The 24,913-nt window shown below is 46.0% G+C and overlaps 1 protein-coding gene across 4 annotated transcripts in view; it reads left to right on the forward strand.

Annotated features, from left to right (window-relative positions):
* LOC309526575 (pleckstrin homology domain-containing family A member 3-like) overlaps positions 1–24,570 on the forward strand; it is a 31,722-nt gene extending 7,152 nt beyond the window's left edge. Inside the window, exons 1-8 of one of the 4 annotated variants that reach the window (XM_082212841.1) lie at positions 456–475; positions 5,635–5,751; positions 8,856–9,011; positions 16,488–16,624; positions 18,932–19,102; positions 20,761–20,804; positions 22,630–22,787; positions 23,304–24,570. In XM_082212841.1, the coding sequence (XP_082068967.1) occupies positions 5,730–5,751; positions 8,856–9,011; positions 16,488–16,624; positions 18,932–19,102; positions 20,761–20,804; positions 22,630–22,787; positions 23,304–23,365 (750 nt within the window). In that variant the 5' untranslated portion in view covers positions 456–475; positions 5,635–5,729 and the 3' untranslated portion in view covers positions 23,366–24,570. Of the gene's footprint in view, positions 1–455; positions 476–2,926; positions 3,249–5,634; positions 5,752–8,855; positions 9,012–16,487; positions 16,625–18,931; positions 19,103–20,760; positions 20,805–22,629; positions 22,841–23,303 lie in introns of those variants that run through there. The other 3 variants (XM_082212842.1, XM_082212839.1, XM_082212840.1) reach the window with 3 other exon arrangements.
* Positions 24,571–24,913: the final 343 nt, after the last annotated feature.

Raw genomic sequence — 24,913 nt, forward strand, 5'->3', positions numbered from 1 at the left:
GTTGCCGTGGGCGTAGACAGGGTTTTTGTTAAGGGGGTGGGGCAAAAGGTTGTTGAGCTACTTTGGGGGAGATCACTTGAAAAGTTGTTGAGCTTCATTGGGAGATCACGGGTAAAAATCCCCCCCAAATATGACATTACGGAGGCAGGATTCTGCTGGGGGAGCGGCGTAAAACTACAGTTAATTGAGGTGGGGTTTTTTAATGCTTATCAATCATTTCTGAGGTCTACGCCCATGAACGTTGCATACTGTTAAGGCACCTGGTACAAGTACACACACCCTGCCAAAGCGACACTCGGCTTAAACACAATAATGATGGATGAAGCAAGGAATAATAGAATTGTAGAATTGGAAGAGACCACAAGGGTCATCTACTCCAAACCCCTGCAATGCAAGAATCTCTTTCCCAGTGTGGGGCTCAAACCCACAACCCTGGGATTAAGAGCCTCACGCTCTGCCGACTGAGCTATCCAAGGTAACGGGTTCGTGACCGATTGGTTCTTATTTATATGCCGCTTTCCCCACAACAAGCTGAATCCCAAAATGGCTTGTGGGGGGGGGGGGAGGAAATCAAAACATGAAAAAATAAGAGAGCACTGGAAATGCAAGTACGTATACAGAATGACCCCCCCCCAAAAAAAATCTGCAAGTTACAGAATAAATTCAGTACAGCATTACAAAAAAGAAAAAGAAAAAACACCAAACCAAACCACCAATCCAAGCTTAAGTACATGCATAAATGGCAAAAATGAAAGTTAACTGACAATAAAGTTTCTGGTACTGATTTTGCTGCACTCCAAGGAGCTGTCTTAAATCCAGTTCAGCTAGGAAGGGCAGATGACATACAGATGGGATACAGGCTAGACGACATACAATTGGCTCCCACGTCTCCCCTCCAGAGCAGGCTGACAGCAGCACAAACGTAAATGTTGAGGAGGACAATACAGTGGTACCTCGCAAGACGAATGCCTCGCAAGACGAAAAACACGCAAGACGAAAGAGTTTTCCGTTTTTTGAGTCGTTCCGCAAGACGAATTTCCCTATGGGCTTGCTTTGCAAGACGAAACGTCTTGCGAGTTCTTGCGAGTTTGTTTCCTTTTTCTTTAAGCCGCTAAGCCGTTAATAGCTGCTAAGCCGTTAATAGCCGCTTAGCCGCTAAGAGCTGTGCTTCGCAAGACGAAAAAACCGCAAGACAAAGAGACTCGTCTTGCGAGGCACCACTGTAATAGTCTCTTCCCCAGCCTCCTGGAAGTACCAACTGCTGGTGCAGGTCTTTGCTGCACTTATTGGAGGGGGGGGGCGGGAATCTTAACCTCTTTAAAGTAAATTCAATGGATTTAATGGAATTATTACCAAGTACAGTGGTACCTCGGGTTAAGTACTTAATTCGTTCTGGAGGTCCGTACTTAACCTGAAGCACCACTTTAGCTAATGGGGCCTCCTGCTGCCGCCGCGTCACCAGAGCACGATTTCTGTTCTCATCCTGAAGCAAAGTTCTTAACCTGAAGCACTGTTTCTGGGTTAGCGGAGTCTGTAACCTGAATCGTATGTAACCTGACGCGTATGTAACCTGAGGTACCACTGTAAGTGTTTATAGAATTTGCAGTCTGTGGCTTGACACAAAGCTTAAGGATGTGTAACTACAGCTGTGTGCACACGAGCATTTATGTGTACATGAGTCACTGTTTTCATGTGAAAGATTATGCACACATGAGGCACTTTCAGTTTTAGGACTCCAAACTTTATGTTTCCCTGTCCACACTAGTGGGCAGTGTTTGATGGACTATAGAACAATCCCAAAAGCCATGTTGGCTCCTAATGATTCTAAATATTTCCTCTGCAGAAGGAAAGACCTCAGAGAAACCTTTCCCAGTAGTTCTTTTCACTTACAAATCCTACAAATTCTTTCTTAAGGACATATTTTGTGTATGAATCCTCTGACCTGGATTCAAGAACTAAGGTATTTACCATCTTGAAAGAATGACCCAGACTGGGTAGGGAATACATTCAGTGACCATTACCAGGTATCTTGTCAGGCAGAAGTCAAGCCACACCTTCAGATTTCTGTTGTAGACCGCCTCTTTCCGTGACCTATGGATGATGCTTTTTGGGTGGTCTTTGGCTAGGGGGCTGGGCAATTTCTAAAGTCTTATTTAAAACTACAGTGGTACCTCGGGTTAAGTACTTAATTCGTTCTGGAGGTCCGTTCTTAACCTGAAACTGTTCTTAACCTGAAGCACCACTTTAGCTAATGGGGCCTCCTGCTGCTGCTGTGCTGCCGGAGCACGATTTCTGTTCTCATCCTGAAGCAAAGTTCTTAACCTGAAGCACTATTTTTGGGTTAGCGGAGTGTGTAACCTGAAGCGTATGTAACCTGAAGTGTATGTAACCCGAGGTACCACTGTACTTGCACAACCTTGTTCTGGGTCCTAACCTCTTTGCAAAGGAGGGACGGGGAAAACTCTGTTTCAACAATAAATATCTTCCTTGCTTTCCTCCTTCTTTTCTTCTCCTCCATCATTCTGCCCGGACACGGAGGTCCAGCGCCGAGGGCCTTCTGGCGGTTCCCTCATTGCGAGAAGCAAAGCTACAGGGAACCAGGCAGAGGGCCTTCTTGGTAGTGGCGCCCGCCCTGTGGAACGCCCTCCCATCAGATGTCAAAGAGAAAAATAACTACCAAACTTTTAGAAGACATTTGAAGGCAGCCCTGTTTAGGGAAGCTTTTAATGTTTTAATAGGTTATTGTATTTTAGTGTTTTGTTGGGAGCCGCCCAGAGTGGCTGGGGTATAAATAATAAATTATTTTTTAATTATTATTATTACTCCTGCCTCCATCCATTCTTCTTTGACGGATCATGAACTTAGGGGACTCAGTGTCCAGGGCTGCCCATTTAGTAAACGGGCTCGCGGAGTCCAACGGCTCTGCGACCAGTGGGACTACATTGCCCATAAGCCACCGCGCGGAGGAAGGCGGGCGGCTCCGAGCGCTCCTTTCCCCCCCCCGTCCGTCCACCTTTTGTTCCCCCGATCCGTTTCCCAGCCTGATTGGTTCCTACCTAGCTTCCCTCCCGCGTCCCCGCAAGTCCCCTTTCCCCCCGTTCTTGGTCCCCGCCCTCAACTTCCCCCGCGATTGGTCGGGCCTCACCGGCCCGGAGCCGCAATTGGCTCTGCTCGGCGCACCGGCGGCAGTAAGCGAGCCGGGCTGGTGATGGAGGGAGCGCTGCTGAAATGGACCAACTATCTTTCGGGTGAGAGAGAGAGAGAGTCCTCAAGTGGGTCGGGCTTTGCATTTGGGGAGGCGGCCTCTGCCTTCGTCGCCTCCTGTTCCCCCCCCATCATATGTACCCCTTTCTTCGCGTTCCTTAGCAACCCAGCTATCCCATAGGGCAGGGGATAGAACCCAGGAGTCCGGGCTTCCTCCCACCCCTACTCCCCTAACCCCAGCCCCCCAAAATGCTCCCTTGCCCATTGTGCGACTTAATCCCTTTCCAGGAAACCGAATCTCACTTGCACCCACTCTTTCCCCGGCCAAAGGGTTTTAAGGGCTGCCATCTTTCTCTGCGCCTTGTAGCAGTTGCGTAACTGGGAAAAATTCAACGGGTGCAGCTCTTTCTCCAGCAGTGGAGATGAGGGGAAGGAATAAGTGTCACCCATTGACTTCTGTTTGGTGGTTTCATTTGTCTGTGTGGTTTTTTTGTTTTTTTGAAAGGGTTAGGGTCGTGCTGGACCACCTCTCCATTGTAGTGAGTCACTTTCCTGGTGCTCCTGAGCAGGATGAGTCGTCCATGTCAACCAGGAGTCTTGTTTTCTGTGGTTTTTCTGCGTTTCTCGCTGTAGTTGTCTGAGCACTTCCCATAGGAGGCGTGCCCACAAATACAGAAGCAAAGCAAGACATGGGGTGGCCAGTTCTTTCCAGCATGCTGCAGGGGGAACTTTGCTTGTGGAGCATCTTCCTGTCATCCATTTGATAAATGCGCAGGAGATCTTCTCTAGCAAATGCTACAGGATTTTGTCAGAGCAGCCTCCCAAGTGCCGCCCTGGCCCGGCCCAGGGGCAACAGTGGGCTGCCATCTCCAAGAAAAGAAACAAATACTGCCTTACAAAGCTGGTTTAAATAAAGACTATTTATAGTCAGTGTTCCATCCCCACGGTGATGTTTTGTGTATTTATGGTTAAAGCACATATACCTGTGTCAGGAGTGGGGGACATGTAGAGCTCCAGATGTGGCTGGACTACATCTCCCATCATCCTTGACCATTGACTCTGCAGGCTGGGACTGATGGGAACGGGAGTAAAAAAAATAAAAATCAAGAGGACTACATGCTCCCTCCCATGGTCTTTGCATCCCCCAACCCTTAGCTTTACTGTATTTTGTTTCAAAAAACCCTTACAGTGGTACCTTGGGTTACGCACCGTCCTACTTACAAACGCTTCGGGTTACGAACTCCGCAAACCCAGAAGTAGGTGCTCCAGGTTGCGAACTTTGCCCCGGGATATGAACGCAATCTGCTTCCAGGGCTGTGGGAGGCCTATGTAGGGAATGGGCGCCTCGGGTTAAGAATGTTCGGGTTAAGAACGGACTTCCGAAACGAATTAAGTTTGTAACCCGAGATACCACTGTATTTTAAAAATTGTATTGAAGTATGTCTCCATGGGAACACGGGTGCCGCTATGGGTTAAACCACAGAGCCTAGGACTTGCCAATCAAAAGGTCGGCAATTCTAATCCCCGTGACAGGGTGAGCTCCAGTTGCTCAGTCCCTGCTCCCGCCAACCTAGCAGTTCGAAAGCACGTCAGAGTGCAAGTAGATAAATAGATACTGCTCCAGCGGGAAGGTAAATGGCGTTTCCGTGTGCTGCTCTGGTTCGCCAGAAGTGGCTTAGCCATGCTGGCCACATGACCCGGAAGCTGTACGCCGGCTCCCTCGGCCAGTAAAGCGAGATGAGCGTCACAACCCCAGAGTTGGTCACGACTGGACCTAATGCTCAGGGGTCCCTTTACCTTTTTATGTCTGCATGAGCTTTTGATGACACTGAGCTATTGTTCAAAGATGAAAATGTAGGGTGGCTCTATACGCCTTGCTTCCTAACCTTCCAATCTGCTATCTGGAGGGGATTGGGAACGGCTGGAGTATATCTGTTAGCGGAGGAAAGCTTCACCTTGCCAAGGGGCATGCCAGCTTCACAGGTCCCTGCTACACCTGTGTAAAGCTCTTCTGGCTTAGCTCTAATGCCAGTAGTGTACTGTTTTAAGCCCAAAACAGGGTGTCCCACTTTGATCTTAAGAGAACTCTAGGATCTCTCTCCCCAGCCAACCTGGAGATGGTGTTTTAAGTGGAAAGGCAGGTTTGTTTTTTGTTTTAAAGAACTGCATAGGGAAGGAAGCACCCCTTCCTTTTCTTACCAGTAGGACTTTGGAAGATCTCCCACTTAGATTGTCTCCACCTCACTTAGGAATGAGTGCTGCAATATACGTGTATGCAAAAGGAATCGTTCAGTCATGTTCCTGTTTACATGTGGGCAATTTAATTAAATTTTGATTCTCCTGTGAAACTGGTGGTGAGAGAGCTTGACTTGCCATGGAAAAAGGATCCTCATTTCCACATCTCTCTTTTTCCCTCTCCTCCCACCACAGGTTGGCAGCCACGATACTTCGTACTAGAGAATGGCATCCTCTCCTATTATGATTCACAGGATGACGTGGGAAAGGGCAGCAAAGGCAGCATCAAGATGGCTGTGTGTGAGATCAAAGGTTGGGGCATTTTGTGCTATTTGGGCAAGTGGGGAGGGGAAGTTGTTTAAACGTCACCTTATATATAAGCCCACAAATGTAATTAACCTGCCTCCAAAATATTAGAATCATAGAATTGCAGAGTTAGAAGGGGGCAGTTCCCTGCAGTGCAGGACTCTCAGCTAAAGCATCCATGACCGATGGCCACAGACTGTTCAATTATCTGTTCTAGGACTTTTCCAGGTAATGACATCAAGCTGACCTGCCAGTACTTACCTGGGTTTTATTTCCCCTCTTTTGAAGATAGGGATAACATTTGCCTGCCTCCAGTCTGCAAGGACCCCACCTGTTCTCCAAGAATTCTCTTTTTTTTAAAAAAAAGATATTTATTAAAGTTTTTTAAGATATAACAATGAAAAAATAAAAAAGAAAAAGAAACAAAATACAACATAAAAACAGTTAAAAAACAAATAATTTTCCATAACATATCTTCCTTATGCTTATTTCCCCAGACCTCCTCATACCTCCCTTCTTTGTATTCCACTTCAGTTTGTTAGTTCAGCAAATCCTTACCATTAAGCTTTTACCCATTTATAAACCTTTTTTTCCCGTATCTCCTAAAGCATTACAGCTGGAAACCCCTTAGTTTCTATCCAACATCCTTCTAACATTCATTAATTTTACAATATTTCTGTAAATAGTCTTTAAATTTCTTCCAGTCTTCTTTCACCAACTCTTCTCCCTGGTCTCGGATTCTGCCAGTCATTTCTGCCAATTCCATGTAGTCGATTGTTCTCCAAGAATTCTCAAGGATTTTAGATAGAGGCTCTGAGATTGCATCTGCAAGCTCCTTTAGTGCCCTTGAATGCAGCTCACCAGACCCTGGGGATTCGAATTCATTTAAAGTCGCTAGGTGTTCCTTTACCACCTCTTTTCCTACCTTGGGCTGCAGCTTTCTCCTTGCATCGTTTATTCTGTTATCACCAGGTTGGGCATCACTTTCCTTTTGGATGAAGACAGAGGCAAAGTAGGTGTTGGGCAGTTGCACCTTCTCTCTGTCACCCAATAGAGTTTCTCTGGCTTCTCCACGCAGAGGACCAACTACTTGCTTGTTCTTCCTCTTGCTTCGAACACAGCCAAAGAAACCTATTATTATTAGCCTCTCTTGCAAGCCTGAGCTCATTCTGAGCTTTCGCCTGCCTGACCTTATCCTTCAATTTTTGGCTACTCATGTATACTCTTCCTTTGTGATTTCCCCTTTCTTCCATTTCTTGTACATGCCCTTCTTAAATCTCAGCTCCTTATGCAGCCACACTGTTTTTTTTAGATGCCTCCCACTTTTCTTTCTTGTTGGAATTGTCTGTAATTGTGCCTTCAACATTTCACTTTAAAAATTAGTCCATCAATTAGTAGCCTTCATTTCCCTGCTGGCTTTAGAGGAGAGGAAGCCCCCTCCTTCGTAGACTGTATGGAAACACAGACTGCTAACCTCTTTGAAGGCTAATAATAATAATAATAATAATAATTTATTTATACCCCACCCATCTGGCTGGGTTTCCCCAGCAACTCTGGGCGCTTCCAACATAGTATTAAAATACAGTAGTCTGTTAAACATTAAAAGCTTCCCTAAAGACGGCTGCCTTCAGATGTCTTCTAAAAGTCTGGTAGTTGTTCTTTTCTTTGACATCTGGTAGGAGGGTGTTCCACAGGATGGGTGCCACTACCGAGAAGGCCCTCTGCCTGGTTCCCTGTAACTTGGCTTCTTGCAGTGAGGGATCCGCCAGAAGGCCCTTGGCGCTGGACCTCAGTGTCTGGGCAGAACAATGGGGGTGGAGACGCTCCTGCAGGTATACTGGACCGAGGCCGTTTAGGGCTTTAAAGGTCAGCATTCTGGATTAGTTATAGTTTCCAAGTCTGCTTCAAAGGTAGCCCCACATAGAGTGCATTGCAGTAGTCCAAGTGGGAGATAACTAGAGCATGCACCGCTCTGGCAAGACAGTTTGCGGGCAGATAGGGTCTCAGCCTGTATACCAGGTGGAGCTGGTAAACAAAACTTGCCATCTTATAAATCAGGCTGCTGGAGGAGAGAAGGCTCACCCCCCCTTCTGCTAACCTGGTGCATTTTCATGCTGGTTGTGGAGGAGGAGAATTTCCTTCCTCCACATCCAGCACAGAAACCAGTGGTTCCAGAGCTCTTGTCTCAAGCCCTCTTCACTCTAACAGACCCATGTCTTTTGGGTGATCTGAAATATTGGCACCAGGCCCCTGGCTGTATTGCTAGCCTCCAAGGCACAAGCTCAAGGCAATTTCATGTGGCCCCATTTAGCTCCCAAAACATCTCAGAGTGACTAGAAGATGAACTTCTCCCCTTTAACTGCATCATCTTGGACGAGCGGGGGAACTGGGCAGCTAAGGTTATTTAATGTAGAATGCAAAAGTGTGATTGTGTATGTCCAGAGGGAGGTACGCCATGAAATAATTCCACTAGGACAAGGAATTATGGGTGTGTACAGAACTTCACCTTCCAGTGGCATAGCTAGCCACTCGGTTGTCCGGGGCGGCACGTATGCCCTGCGCCTGGGGGCGGGGCATGCCACACAGCCTCCAAGGAGTCTGCCCACCACCTGCAGTGGTCCTGCAGGGCAGCTGAAGGGGAGGTGGTGGGCTAATGCAAGCCCCACACTGCCCTGGATCGGGCACGCTGCAGACCCCATGGTAAGTGCCCCCCATGGTGCGGCGCCCATTGCCCCCCGCCACCCCTAGCTACGCTTCTGTCACCTTCCTCTCCCCCTACATACCTCCTTAAATCTGTTTTCTGAGGTTTCCCAACCATCTGGAGCAGCCTTCCTCAACCTTGGCCCTCCAGATGTTTTGAGACTCCAATTCCCATCATGCCTGACCACTGGTCCTACCAGCTAGGGATGATGGGAGTTGTAGGCCAGAAACATCTGGAGGGCCGAGGTTGAGGAAGCCTGCTCTAGAGACTATTGGAGGGGCATATGGGAAGGGGAGAGGGAGGGGACTCTACTGGAAGGACTATTTTGGATGCTGCCCTGCGTCTTGTGTATGAAGCCACTGGCATCTCAGCATCCTCTCCGCTTTCTTTTCCCTAACTGCTTCCATAGTCCACACTACTGACCCCACTCGCATGGAGCTGGTCATCCCTGGTGAGCAGTACTTCTACCTGAAGGCAGGAGGCGCCGCTGAGAGACAGAAATGGCTCGTGGCTTTGGGCAGCTCCAAGGCCTGCCTCGGGGACAGCAGGAGCCAGAAAGAGAGAGGTTGGTTCTTTGCAAATAGCTTTGTCCTGACAAGCCCAGAGTGGGATTGTGGGGCTGAGATCCGAGGATGGTGTTGGCAGAGCTGGGGGGATGTAAGGTGGGAACTTCCGGTTAAACCATGATAAGAGTGAGGTGTTTAAGTCTCACACCTCCTTAGCAAACATCCTTGATCCTGCTTAGTCCACTTGAGGGCTCTCAACTCAGTCTAAGCCTGTAGGTCTTGCGCATGCCTTGTTGGGGAAGAGAAAGTAACCACTTACCGGTAACTAGATTCTCCCAGGTTGATTTCAACGGTTTCTCCTTGAGCACCTGGCTTTTTCCCTCGAAAGAATGGGAAAATCGGACTGGATGTCAAGCTAACAGGGAACTGCCACAGAGGTGCTGCAACTTTCCAACAGTTTGATTATACAGTGGTACCTCGGGTTAAGTACTTAATTCATTCCGGAGGTCCATACTTAACCTGAAACTGTTCTTAACCTGAAGCACCACTTAGCTGATGGGGCCTTCTGCTGCTGCCGCACCGCCAGAGAACAATTTCTGTTCTCATCCTGAAGCAAAGTTCTTAACCTGAGGTACTATTTCTGGGTCAGCGGAGTCTGTAACCTGAAGCGTATGTAACCTGAAGCATATGTAACCCGAGGTACCACTGTACTGTTGATGATGCCCTCTCCTGTTGTCTCTCAAGACAGACTGATACAGCAATGCAATTTCCCCCCATGTTTTACTTACCAAGCAAGACTGAGTTATATTACTTTAACCCAGAATTCCCAAGTTGCGTTACAACTTTTTAGCACGCCCTCATGTTTGGAATTTGAAAGGTGAAAAATTCGGCACGCCCTAGAGGGCGATGTTTTAAAAACATTGAGATCAGAGGTTCCCAACCATTGGTGCATGGACCACCAATAGTCTGCAAGCCTCATTCAGGTTGTCCGTGGCGTGCCTGCATTCATATTGATTTCTAATTGTATTTTAGTGCTTATTTTATTTCTTATATTGTGTTACAATTTGAATTCTATGGAATGCAGCTTGTCATGCCACCAGGTGCAATATAAGAAGTAAAAGAAGCAGTATAAATACTGTTACGGCTAAAATCTGGGTGCGGGGAAAAATAACCTCCCCCCCTTTGTGGAAATCACACTGTCATACACATTTCAACATTCCTACATAATAACACATAATACAAAACAAACTAATTAAATATCAGTTGCATATCTTGACACAATTGTGATCTTTTACGCATGTATCTTTTGAATCCTGGAGCACAGAGGCTTGAGGTTCAAGTGAAAAAATGTCCTTGCAAGTCAACTCCACCCCCCTTTGTCAGGCCCACTCCCCTGGCAGTCTATATCCTTTGAAAGAGATAGCTGTGGCCACTTTGAAAACTCTGGTGTTGCAGGTCTTGTGATGGCTAAGTTGAGGGGTTGTTGCTGCTTTTCAACATTGCACATATGTAGAAGTGATATCCTGTAAGGGGGCAGGGTTTTGGGGACTTAAAAACACAGACAAGGAAGGGGCAAAAGGCAAAAAGGATGTCCTCCAGTTTCCATGGGAAGCTGCAAATAATAACAATCTTAGCACATTAAGCATTTTATTCGTTTCAATATTATTATCACATTTCCACATAATTACTGTTATTATCTGCTAAGTTTGTTTGCTTTCCTTCACTTGGTTTTTGTTGTTGTTGTTCTTTTCATATTATAAAATAAAAATTACTCCACATGTATAGAAAGAGAACTGTAAAAAATACAAAGGTTAAAAAATACAAAAGAAAGCAAAAAATTAGATTACCAGTCAGATGAAAACAAACTTGACACAAAGACATCAGATTTAGAAAAGAATTATTATTAAATATATTATCAAAACCACGCAGATTACTACTAGACTGAAAAAATGGGGAAACCATGGGGAAAAAACTTTAAATTCACCATGTGCTATCTGATAAAAGAACTTCATGAAACTGATTTTCAACATGTGATGAACATGTCCCCAAAGTAGAACACACACACAAAATTACCTATGAGGAACCAAAAGTAAATAAATGCTAAGACACGCAATTAATAAGAAACTTGAAGTAACCTGAAGTAATCTGTTTTGGCATTTTAACATCCCAAATGACGTGACAACATCAGCTGTAATGTTAACAGCGGAATACTGGGAAATGAGTTAATACCAAGAAAAATGAATGGCAATTTAAAGTTGTGTGGGTACCTTGCGCTAGCCAAAATGACAGAATTAATAAGAAATGCTCAGGCCGAAGGTAAACAAGTACCATTCCACAAACAATGTTTGGTTGTGCTTCGATTAACTTCATAGACATCATGGAGAAACGGATTAAATAAATGAAAACAGATTATTTGTAACTTAAAAGAGTGTCAAAGCCACAAAGAGATGGAAGTCACTAATATAGCAAGGATTCAGACTTGTTTCACAGAACAGAAAGAAAGTTGCTGTGGGAGGAAAAAGGGACAAACACTTTGTTATCGGGGTTCACATATCCTGTTAAAAGGGAAAATTATTTCATGTGAGAAGCCTGTCAGGAAATGCTGTTCCTAAAATTCCCATTGAGGGGGGGGAATGCTTTGATATTTACCTGTGAAAAGAATTTGGCATGTTAAGATTTGGAACCTGGAAAGCTCTTGACTTTTGATGGGCTAGTTGTTGTTGTTGTTTTTTTGTTTTTTTTTTAAGCCTTTTGTCTTACGTAGCCCCTGGAGCAAAGAAACATTTAGGGTGATTTCCCTCAATGGTTCCAAGTTTTTGCATTTGGATAAATTTGTCTCTGCAGTTCTCGAAGAAACCTCCTCTCCCCCCTTCCAGTTCCCCCCTTCCCCTCTCTCTCTTCTTTAGCTAATCTAGCCTCTGTGCATGTGCAGAGTTCATGTCTCAGCAAACGTTTTATACTATTGAAAATGTTGCATCCTTTGGCTAAATTACCATTTGAATAAGGGAAGGGAAGGGTAAGGAGTAGATTTTGAAAATAGGGTTTGATTTTAAACAAAAAAAGAGAAACTCAGCAATTTAAGTATTCACCAAAACTAGCAATTTCAGCCCAAGCAAAAGGGACTGCTTCCTTTATGTACAGGAAAGGGCTATCATTATTGGTCATTTTATCTGGTCATTCGCGGAACAATCAACCGCTCTCTTATTTATGAGTAAAATGGCCAGAGAGTCATAGGAAATTTTTTTTAACATTCTCAGTCATTTCAGCCTTACCATTTGCAGACAAATTTTACTGCCCTTTATTTACAGGATTGGTCAAGGCTAATTCTACTTGATTATTCATTTGTATGTGCTTAAACTTTGAGTAGACTTTTAAGTCTGATTTTTGTAAATAATAGGCAAAATGATAAACACTGTAATCACTTAAATGCCTGATATCACCAGTTCTGCTTCAAACATCATGGCTTCACCTCACACCTTTTAAAAAACAAAGAGCAAATCTGGGCTGAATTTCAACTCATCAGCCACAAATTGGGAAAGTTGAAAGGGACCTGGGGTCATCTAGTCCAACCCTAAAATACAGGGTTTATAGCAAGATTTGTACTACCAGAAACACACACATACTTATGTACACAGACACAACTGGAGAAGAGATCACAAGCCATGCGCCTATCATGTACTAAGGAAGAGGAAAATAAAAGTACCCAATTCTATACAGAACCCTTTTAGCAGATCTTGAGATAGAGAAATGATCTTTAAAGGAAGATTGAATTGAACAGTTTTTCCTAAGAGAGGGAGAGGATCTTTTATAAAGGAAAGTTAATTCAATTGATATAACCACTCACAAATAATTAAAACAGCCATAGATTTGATTTAAAGGAATACAAAAGTGACAATTTTTCCTGAACTTGCAGAGGAATAGTAAGCCTAATCTATGCCCCCCCCTTTGCAGTTTCCTTTAAAGGAAGCTTACTCGGGAGTAAATTTACCTGGCACAGAATAAGAAGGAGAAGGAAAAAACAAAACAAAACAAAAAACTGAAAGAGACAGAATGAAACAGGGGGGGGGGGGCATTTTCTAAGAAAAGAGGCCAGGACGTCTTATAGAGACTGATATCAGGAGCCTTACAATAACTCTCACAATAACCAAATCAAAGTTAAAACTGGACTCACATAATTTTCTTAGAAGGAACACCATACTTTCATAGGCATATGCTTAATGAAATACATACACTGCATTTTAGCTTGAGAGCAGTTGGCTCAACTAGGCTTTTGCAGCAGAAACATTAGGTTTTACCACTTGGGAGGAAAATTCTCTTTTGGAGCCCCTCTCAAATAACAAACATTTGCACACTTCATTCTCAATTTTTGTCTTATTTAGGACTGCTAAGGTCCAGCATGGTTTCCTTAGATTTAAAATTTTGAAGCAAGCTTGCAGTTTAAACTATGCACACTTAAGAAAGGCAGTCTGCCAGAGACAGAAGGAACAGACAACACACATAACAGACAACATGTAAACATACATATTCTCATATATGTATTAACAGACAACACACATAGCAGACAACATGTAAACATATATATTCTCATCCTTTAGTTGGTTATTGCAAGGAGTTGGGCCACTACCTTTGGGTCCCACATGGTTTTATGAACCTCCTTGCCTCTTTAAACATACCACCAGTTAATCAAACTGGCAGGGCTCACAACGCTTGGTTGACTGGGTACCCCTTTATGATTCACGCGTGTCTAGACAGAAAAAGGGGGAAAGAAAGGGGTCTGTAAGGATTGGTATGTCTAGGGGTTTGGTATGCTTAGTACAGGGACGTATAGTAAAGAAGAGAAGGGGCTTCTAGTTGCCTGGCAACTTCCTTAGTGGGTTTTAGAGAGCTCTAGCTATCCGGTTCCTTGCGTTCCCTTTTCCTATTTCCTTATTTCCTTATTATTTCCTTATTTCCTTATTTCCTATAACCTGGGGTCTCTTTCCACTCTGCCGGTCCTGCCCAATTCCTCATGGGCTATCCCTCCTGGCAACCTCCTACCTATCGTCACATCTCAGGAAAAGGGGCCCTACTGGACGCCCGCACTATGCAGTGCCAGATCGGGTGATCCCTGGATAGAATTTTGAATCGAAAATCCCCCTTGCTTTCGGAAGCGGGCTTACAATACACGTGGTACGTAGCTCCGACCGGTGCGGCTGGGATTGATACAGAAAGCAAGACCACTTCCTGCCCCCTAGCAAGGACGCTCGGGAAGTTCGGAAAGAGAGCTCCAACCCCTTGCTTTCAACTGGGATGCCCGTTGCAGGGAGTCGGCTATCTTTCAAGTCGGGTCTCTCCGTCTTACTTTCGGGCTCCCAATTGGTGCGGCTGGCTGGAGATTTTAAGGAAAAGAGATAGAGCTCAGAACCCCCCTTTCGGGTTGAGCAGCGGTCCACGGTCTCTCTCACTAACCGGACCAAGAGAAAGGCAAGAAGGAGCGATAGAGAGGAGGGCAGAGAATTCAGTTGCCAGGAGATTCCACCCCCTTCCCACCAGTGCACTGGATTTTCCTTTTTCCTTATACTCACGCGTCTTCTATGATGATCCCGGGATCGATGAATAAGCCGGCTGGATCCCTCTTTTGCTCCCCGGCTGAACTCCTAGGGCTTTCGATTACCGCCCAGAAGATGGCTGGGGGTCCAAAAGGATCTTCCCAGGCAAAATGGCCCGGAGCCGGCTGAAGATTTCGGGGCCCCCAGTCAGCAGCTTGGGAGAACCGCAAGCCCCACGTTGGGCAGCCAACTGTTACGGCTAAAATCTGGGTGCGGGGTTACTCTGCCACCCAGCTCATCGGACTAAGTCTGTGGGTCCCTGCGGAAGAAAATGAGCTCAGCCGGACGCAGGAGCAAACTGCAGAAGATCCAAGTTTATTGCGCAACAGGTTCAAGGCGAGATTGAACAGCGAGAAAGGGGTGACATGAACTTTTGAAATTTCCCTCCATATCCCAGAATACAGTGCAAAATACATCCCAGTTACATCATGAATACATTAAGAGGTTGGGTTACACAGATTAACACATGGAGGAGGGAGGGGGAATATGCAGGGAGCTGGAGATATGCGCAGATAAGCACATCCTGAGAAGACAATGGTCCATGTACACATAGTCTGTCACCTGGCATTGCCCAGAGGAAAGGTTTGGCAGAGTGATTTTGACAGGATTACTTGAGAGATTATGGAGGACAGGGGAGGGGTGATGGAGTCCTAGAGAAATTGAGCAAATATATTGTAGTGAAGAAGACATTGCCCCCCCCCCCCCGTTCCGTATCAATACAAACAAACCTTTGGGAAGCAGTGAGTTTTCAAGCCATAGAAACAAACCACCCAGTGCGGTACAAAACGGGTTGTGTTCTCTGCTTGCAGAAGAGATGACATTTGCAGTACAGTGGTACCTCGGGTTACATACGCTTCAGGTTACAGACTCCGCTAACCCAGAAATAGTACCTCGGGTTAAGAACTTTGCTTCAGGATGAGAACAGAAATCGTGCAGTGGTGGCAGCAGGAGGCCCCATTAGCTAAAGTGGTGCTTCAGGTTAAGAACAGTTTCAGGTTAAGAAGGGAGCTCCAGAACAAATTAAGTACTTAATCCGAGATACCGCTGTATATCACTTTCCCTTTGGAATCCTTGATGGTCCACCGGAGGGCAGTGTGGCACAGGGAGCAAATGTTATATGACTGCCAATCTCAACCGGTTAGTTATACAAAACAAATGAAATACTGTGAAAATCCCTGAAACGAGAAGTAATCAACTAAAAATATTATCTTATAGAATTAAACTAAATAACAAAAATCAAAGTTTAAGGAAAATATTAGAAAAACCTAGAATTGAACAAAGCCTTAACAGGATGCCGGCTACAAACCTTGTTTCACTGAACTATTCTGTTTCCTCAGAAGGAAATAGAAAAATCATAAACCTTAAATGATTTTAAACAAACTCGAGAACAGGGCTGAAACACTCCCCCGAGTTTACAAAAAAGGTTTGAAAACCTCAATAGCAAGTTTAAGACACAGGCCTCTTTAAAGCAAGCCAAGCAGTAGCGATAAGGAGTTGAGGACTCGGCTGTGAAAACTCTAGTATTGCCTTTACAAAAAGGTTTTAAAAAACCTACATAGCACAAATTCAAAATAAGGAATACTAAGATAAGCTCTTTTAGATTTTGAACAAACTCAAGAACAGGACTGAAATGCTCCCATGGTCTAGATGTCACTGCTGATGTTGAAGACTGTTAGTTATGGCTCTGCATTAATCTCACACTCTCCAAGCTGGCAGTAAAGCTGTGCCATGTTTTTCTGTGTCCCCACCCCCATGCCCCCCTTTTTTTTGTTTTTGGTACCTGTCACCACTGCTTTCTGCTCCAAATAGAAATTTCACTGCACCTGGCTGTTATAAACAGCAGCTCTCTTCCGCTCTCAGCAAAAGGGAAAAGACTCTTTGTGCGCGCTGCTCATTTTTTCTACGACCCCTTTTTCAGTTCTTACTCTGCTTGCTTGCCTTCCTCAGATCTGGACCTAAGCAACGAGTCCCTCGGGAGGAAGCTGTCCGAACTGCGACTGTATTGCGACGTGCTGACACAGCAGGTCCTCGCCGTACAGGATGCAACACATCCTCAAGACAATGGCTCCCCTCTTGACCTCCAGGTGAGGGCAGCTTTGGAGGGATCATGCCGTTTGGGGGCCACGGCATCAGGGAACATTGCATGCTGCAAGCACCTGTTCCTGCAGGTGTGAGGAACCTTTGGCCCACCAGATGAGAACAGCGGAAGCAGCTGGGAGGAGACGTTCAGGGATTTGTTGTTGTTGTTTAGTCATTTAGTCGTTTCTGACTCTTCGTGACCCCATGGACCAGAGCACGCCAGGCACTCCTGTCTTCCACTTCCTCCCACAGTTTGGTCAAACTCATGCTGGTAGCTTCGAGAACACTATCCAACCATCTCGTCCTCTGTCGTCCCCTTCTCCTGGTGCCATCCATCTTTCCCAACATCAAGGTCTTTTCCAGGGAGTCTTCTCTTCTCATGAGGTAGCCAAAGTATTGGAGCCTCAGCTTCACGATCTGTCCTTCCAGTGAGCACTCAGGGCTGATTTCCTTCAGAATGGAGAGGTTTGATCTTCTTGCAGTCCATGGGACTCTCAAGAGTCTCCTCCAGCACCATAATTCAAAAGCATCAATTCTTCGGCGATCAGCCTTCTTTATGGTCCAGCTCTTACTTCCATACATCACCACTGGGAAAAGCATAGCTTTAACTATATGGACCTTTGTCGGCAAGGTGATGTCTCTGCTTTTTAAAATGCTGTCTAGGTTTGTCATTGCTTTTCTCCCAAGAAGCAGGCATCTTTTAATTTTGTGACCTGCAGTGATCATGGAGCCCAAGAAAGTAAAATCTCTCACTGCCTCCATTTCTTCCCCTTCCATTTGCCAGGAGGTGATGGGACCAGTGGCCATTTAATAATAATAATAATAATAATAATAATAATAATAATAATAATAATTTTTGTGTCTTTGTGTCTTAATTTAATCATTTTACATTGTTTTGTATGATTTGTGGTATTTTGGGTATTGTGGTTTGCTGCTATTTTTGTCGATTATAGATGAGTCATTTTTCATTGTAATTGATAAGTGTAAACTGTTTAATTATTACCTTCTGATGTTTAATTTTAGTGTTTACTATTGGATTCTAATGCATTATTGCATACCGCTTTATTTGGTATAAGTTGTTTATTTTAAAGTTATTGTGAGGAGAAGGGGACGACAGAGGACGAGATGGCTGGATAGTGTTCTCGAAGCTACCAGCATGAGTTTGACCAAACTGCGGGAGGCAATGGAAGACAGGAGTGCCTGGCGTGCTCTGGTCCAGGGGGTCATGAAGAGTCGGACATGACTAAACCACTAAACAACAACAAATGATTGTTACAATTAATGTTTGATGTTTTATTATTATTATTGTGTGTGTTGGAAGCCGCCCAGAGTGGCTGGGGCAATGCAGCCAGATGGCGGGGTAATAATAATAATAATAATAATAATAATAATAATAATAATAATAATAATAATATAATGTTGCTGAACTCCAACTCCCAGCATCCCTGCCCATTGGCCATGACTGCAAGGGCTGATGGGCTGTTGTATTCCAGGAACACATTGGTGGGCCTAAGGTTCCCCACTCCTCTGTTCCAGGGTGCTTAGCGGAGAACGTACCCCCCTGGGTCATTTGTGAGCAAAATGTGGTCTCCCTCTGACCTCTGTCGGGCAGGAATGCGAAAGGTTGGCCTGCTGAACCTCAGCCCAGCTGCCACAACCAGTGGTTGTGGAGTGCTGAAGGTTCTCCATTCCTGCTATAGGAGATCCGAGAGACAACAGCCAAGGATTGTTGTAGCCCTTGGAATTAAGGAACAGAAGCCCAGCCCACGATCCATAAGGCGCCACAGTTATATTCAGAGATGCTTTGAGGTTATGAGAGGCAGCTGTTACTGCTGTGGACGTGGTTAGATGGAGCGAGGGCAGGGTTGGTCCAAGATGTTTTTGTTTTCTTGGGGTGGAAAACCGACAGGGCACCACTCCTGGTTGACGCCATCCACAGCGGTGTTCAAAGTTGTAACCTTGGAGAGCCAGTGCCAAAGGAGTGGATGAACTGCTCCTGCTACCTCAAGAGGAGTTTTGTCTGTACTGAGCTCAGTGCGCCAACGGAGCATCCCAATTGTTCATTACGGTGCTTGTGGTGCAGCCCTCCCACTTGGCTGCGCAGTCTTAGTTTTCACGTACAGAACCATTTATTTGAAAGCTGCCCCCGCCCCCTGTATGGGCACTAAGGTGGCGCAGAGCTAGGTTACCTTGGCAGCAGAATCTTTGAACTGGCCCTGGGCTTAAGTCTCTTGGGACTTGTGCTGAGGCCCTGAAGGCCAGGCTGGTCAGGCTTCCTACTCACTCCTCTTCCTGCTCTTGGCTTCCTCCAGAAGATGAACGAAGCGTCATCCTTGTTGCGAGCAACCTGCAGCCAGTTCATCTCCACGCTAGAAGAGTGCATGAAATTTGCAAACACCCGATTGGCTCCTGAGCTGTACCATCCTTTGACGGTCCCCCAACCTTTTGACTTTGTGGGTACCAAACTCCCACATTCTCACCGGGTGAGTCCAATCATTCCTTCCTTCCTTGTATTTATATTCTGCCTTTCCACCCAGATAGGAAGTACTAACAGATTAAAGTCTGAAATGCAACATACATATATAATATTCCATGGAAAGGGAATTTCACAAGTGCCGTGGGAGTGGGTGGTACTGTGGTCTAAACCACTGAGCCTCTTGGGCTTGCTGATCAGAAGGTTGGCGGTTCGAATCCCTGTGATGGGGTGAGCTCCCGTTGCTCGGTCCCAGCGCCTGCCAACCTAGCAGTTCGAAAGCATGCAGTGCAAGTAGATAAATAGGTACCACTGTGGCAGTAAGGTAAACGGTGTTTCCGTGTGCTCTGGCTTCTGTCACGGTGTTCTGTTGTGCCAGAAGCAGTTTAGTCATGCTGGCCACATGACCTGGAAAGCTGTCTGTGGACAAACGCCGGCTCCCTTGGCCTGAAAGCGAGATGAGCGCTGCACCCCATAGTCGCCTTTGACTGGACTTAACCGTCCAGGGGTCCTTTACATTTTACCTTTTACCTGCTGCGGTGCCCTGTTCTTTACCTTTGTTAATTTAGTCTCTTGGGTCCCTTGGACTTACAAGGGAGGGTATTAATTGAAGAGCTAGTTTGAGAACCCCCATTTTTCACGATGTTAAGGTTTTGAAGAAACCCTGGTATGAGGAGTGATGGTGTGTTTTTGTATGTCATCAGAGGATAGTCTGGAGAGAGCTTATTTGTGGTGAGAAATGAAGACTCCTGTCCTATACAATGGGACACTTTCATATCACAAAAACCTAATGTGGGTTCTGGCAGTTCCCTCACTGTGAGAAGTGAGGTTACAGGGAACCAGGCAGAGGGCCTTCTCAGCAGTGGCGCCCGCCCGCCCTGTGGAACGCCCTCCCATAAGATGTCAAGGAAATAAACAACTACCTGACTTTTGGAAAACATCTGAAGGCAGCCCTGTTTAGGGAAGTTTTTAATGTTTGATGTATTTATCATGTTTTTAATATTCTATTGGGAGCTGCCCAGAGTAGCTGGGGAATCCCAGCCAGATGGGCAGGGTTTAAACTGTTGTTGTTGTTGTTGTTGTAAGTTGACTTGCTTTCAACTAGAGCTGCAGTACTTGAGTTGATTTGCAGCATAATCCTAAACAGTTCTATGCAGAAGTCTGTCATATTGATTTCAAGTAAGTGGGTTTAGGATTGCAGCCTTAATTTGGGTCAATCATTTTAAAAATATTTTCCTTAAGCAAAATGGGTGTTCCATTTGTAAACGGGAGCAGGTTGGTTAAGGAGAGGCTGAAGGTTGATGAGTAATTTGATGATTTTTCAATTTGCTGTGCCTGGAGTGGTGACCCTAATCCACATTTGCGAGGGTGAACGCAGCAAAGAGGCTCTAATTATTCCTGCATTATCTTAAGATTTCTAATGTACAGCTTGCTATTTGTGCTTTATTTGGTTTTATATCCTCTTATAGCCCGTCTGATTTTTGCATGTGGCCTGTTTTTCAATTTTTACGTTTTTAAATCACTCACTTCCCAGAGGGCATTGGTTACTGGGCAATATACAGATTCGGTTCACAAACAAATGTGCAACTCTGGAATATCGGGACGTTGTTACATTGTGCTTGCGTTCTCATTGCCATGGAATCCCCCCCCCCACTTTTATTTTTCCAGGTAAGGCGTTCCATGAGCCACACAGGCATAGCGTCATCAGAAAGGTAAGCACTCATAGGAAGGTAAGAAGTGATGGACAGACACACTCTAGCCCGACTCAAAAAACTGTTTGCTTTGCCCAAGCATTCCCGGGCAGTGCTCAGTAGGGGGGAAATGTGGATCCTTTTGAGCCTTGGCTGAGAAAGTTGGCAAGGCACCCTCTCTTTTCTCTGCCAGTTCCCCTCCCACCTTCCCAAGCAAAGAATCTTACTGAGAAAGGTGGGCAGGGAAGGCTCAGCAGAGACAAGAAAGCATGCAGAAGGTCACATCTTCAGTCCCCAGCATGTCCCGGTTGGGCTGGAATTGTTCCCTGTTCAAACCCCTGCTTCTCAGTGTCACCAGAACTGAGCTAAAAGGAGTGTTGGTTTGACTGGGGTTCACTCAAGCCTTGCAAAATGCCTCATACCCTCTTTGCTGCTAGGTATCCTATTATTTCAAGGGTAAGGTTTTTCGCTTGGGAAAGGGGTTAGGGGACTGAGAGGGAAGGGCTGGCAAGTAGGGTGGATTAAAATCAATGATTTTTAAAAAAAGTAAAAAGTTTTAAAATTTAAATTGGATTTTTATTATTATTACTTTTTGGAGGAAAAATCATTCTAAAGGTAGTTTTCTGTTTAAGTTGCATTATAGTTTAGGATTTAAGGATTTGTTTTAAGTTTTTATGTGTGCTAAAACTCAGTCTAAGTTTAAAAAACAAATCATTTAGCCACATCACTTAACAAGCATGGATACATATGCTATAATGTTGTTGTTTTAGTTAAATAAATTGTTTAAATTCTTATTAAGGAAATGATTATTTTTCTCCCTCCAATAAAGTGCAGAAGAAAAGTTGTCCAAATATAAACAGTTAACTTATTACAACCTTACAATAATTACATAATTATCTGTCTATGTATTTCTAATAGTATAACCAAATCAGTAATTTTTGATATAACTGTAAAAACTACTCTGAAAAATTATTATTCCAAATAGGAAACCTTCATCTGGTTGTAAATATGAAGGTTCTACCAGCAAGAATGAATCTTTCTGTAAAAAAAAAAAAAGAAGATTTAAATCAAGTCTTACTGACTAGTGATTTAAATCGTGATTTAAATCGATTTGATTTAAGCCAAATCCACCCTGCTGGCATGTGACAAACCAGGCCTGCTTAGAAAAATTTCCAAGCTGACAGAGCCCACATTCCAAACCTCCTGGGTTCTAAATTGATTTATTTCGTTGTCCCGTTGCCTGATTGTTCTCTACAGCGGATCTGGGCAACAGGAAATGCCTTGTGTTGTGCTATGGAAATGAGAGTGCCTCTTTCCTTTCCCTCCCCCCCCCCCCCCGCCCAAGCCAGTGATGAATTCTGCAGTCCGTATTTATCTTACGCAAGGTGCTTATTGGGACGCGGGTGGCGCTGTGGGTTAAACCACAGAGCCTAGGACTTGCCGATTAGAAGGTCGGCAGTTCGAATCCCTGCGACAGGGTGAGCTCCCGTTACTCGGTCCCTGCTCCTGCCAACCTAGCAGTTCGAAAGCACTTCAAAGTGCAAGTAGATAAATAGGTACCACTCTGGCGTGAAGGTAAATGGCATTTCCGTGCGCTGCTCTGGTTCGCCAGAAGCGGCTTAGTCATGCTGGCCACATGACCCAGAAGCTGTACGCCGGCTCCCTTGGCCAATAAAGCAAGATGAGTGCCGCAACCCCAGAGTCCGTCACGACTGGACTTAATGGTCAGGGGTCCCTTTACCTTTACCTTTAAGATGCTTATTTTGCACAGCACACCCTGCTTTTTTGTGTGCATCCCCACCTATGCTTACTCGGGAATAAGTTCCCTGGAAATCTTCCCCTGCAGAGCTCTGGAGCAGGCTCGGGTCTTGCCCGCACCCGCCAAGGGCACCGTGACGGTTCTGCGCAACTTGGAGGAGATGGTGATGTTTCGCTCGCAGCAGTGGGGGCAGCCGGGTTCCCAGTCCGAAAGCGCCCCCAGCACCATCGTTGAAGAAGCAGTTGGTAGGGGCTGCCACGAGATAACTGCATGAGGTTAAAGTGGGAGGGGAGAGGCGGTGAGTTTTGATAGGCAGGCAGCCTTCCCCTCGGCCCTATAGAAACAATAATAATTGGAGCATGCTGCTTTTCTTCCATTAGCAATTATAATTACCGTATTTTTTCGCTCTATAAGACGCACTTGTTCCCTCCTAAAAAGTAAGGGGAAATGTGTGTGCGTCTTATGGAGCGAATGCAGGCTGCGCGGCTATCCCAGAAGCCAGAACAGCAAGAGGGAGCACTGCGCAGCACTCCCCCTCGCTGTTCTAGCTCCGCTGCGCGAAGCCTCTGCAGGGCAGTGGGGAGCCTTCATTCCGCTGCTCTGCGGAGGCTTCACGTGGCTATCCCTGGCTTTTGCGGGAGCTTAACCCTTGCCTCTGGGTGGGGTGTGTGGCCTCAGAGGGTGTTGGTAGGATGTCTGTGCTCAGAAGTGGAAGCCGCCAATCTCTCTCACTCCCAGTTTTTTCCTCTTTTTCATCTCAGACGTCCTCTCGTCGGCCCAGGACTCTCCAGTGGACTCAGCTGGCGGGGACCAACGACTGTAATCCGGATATTGGCACTGCCGCAGCTCTTGTCGACACTTTGGAGCCATCCTTGCTGCTAGCTCGCTAGCTAGCTAGAAGAACTGGCCCGGGGCTCCCTCCTCTAGTTTAGGAATAGCCTTGGCCTGCAGGGTGCGATGGTGGAAGCATCCTTTGCTCCTAGGAAGGCGGTGTGCATGAAGGGCAAGGAGTAGATGCCAGACTTGGTTCTGTGCTTCAGTCTTGTAGTTGCCAAGGTGCGTCTGAGAATGCTGCCCAGGTCTGCTGGCTTTTACAAAGCAGTCCTCCTTGAGAAGGGATGGGGTCTGGGCAGTGGGATAGTGATTAGCTCTCCATGCTGGATTGGGTGTGACGGAAGTGGCGGTCCTGACGAGAGCCTGGGGTGCTTGGGAGGCAGCTTCTGATTGGACAGGTTGCCCCCAGCTCTCTCCGGGGGCTGTCCCTAGTGGTCCTATGCTCTTACTAGGTCAGAGGTTTGGTCACCGGTGTAGCTGCAGCCCGGGGACTCACGGTCTGTGGCAGATGTAGAGCACCTTCTTCCCTCTCACCGGCATAAGCTCTGTCACTCGGTCAAACCTTAAGAGTTGCTCTGCTCCCGGATGTCTTGGGAAGTGCCCTGCTTGTTTGACTCTCGGCCAGGATCTTTTTTTGCCTAGGAATCTGCTCCAGGAAGGACCTCCTTGCTGAGCATTCTTCCTCCTTCCTCAGCAGAGAGCTCTTCCTGCAAGCCGCTCTTCCCCCAAAGAGACACTTACACACCCCGGCATCGAACTTGCAGGACAGGTTGTAGTATTCTTCTCGATGCTTTCTCCCTGCTTCTCTTCAGCAGAGACATTGGCCCTGAGCGAATGTCCAAGGTAGGAATAGAGCACCCTCTTTGGACATCTGACCTCACAGCAACTTTGGGTTGCTTCCCTCTGCACAGCGTGGGACCGGGGTCAGGTGACCACAACCAGTCACATACCAAACATCGAATTGACTCTACTGTTGTTTTCTGTACGGAAACTTACTGTTTTGTCTTGTGGGGTTCTCTGCCACCTCTGTTTTTGTAGTGATCTTGGGCGGTTCTCCATTCTCTCGTTCCTTTATCCCTGTTCCACACACACAGACACCCCGCAAACCCCCAGTCTCTGGAGCCCGTTCCCATGACGAGCCCTGCCCAAAGATCAGACTCTAATTTTGAATGAAGACTCTAATTTTGAAACAAACACTTGCGTCATGACAATATGTTGCTTTTCCCCTGCGGGGCTGGAAGGAGGCACCGGCGGTGTTTTCCTGTAGAAGCAGAGCCCAGAAAAACACAACCCTTCTCCTGGCTGCTTGAAACGGCTGTAGCAGGCGAGGCGATCGGACGGGTCATCTTGTCTGCTACACCGGCGGCAAAATCGGGGGTCTGTGCGCACCTGCAAATGTTCCCTGTCTGCACTGAGGAACAGGTGGTTGTTTCTTTTATATAAACAATTGTTGCATCACCAAAGCCCGTCACAGAACCAGGGTGCAGGTGACTCATAACGGCAGAAACATACCAGGAACATCAGGGGCTATTTCTGG

Source organism: Podarcis vaucheri (genome assembly GCF_965113315.1).
Source record: "Podarcis vaucheri genome assembly, chromosome: 2".
Taxonomy (NCBI): domain Eukaryota; kingdom Metazoa; phylum Chordata; class Lepidosauria; order Squamata; family Lacertidae; genus Podarcis; species Podarcis vaucheri.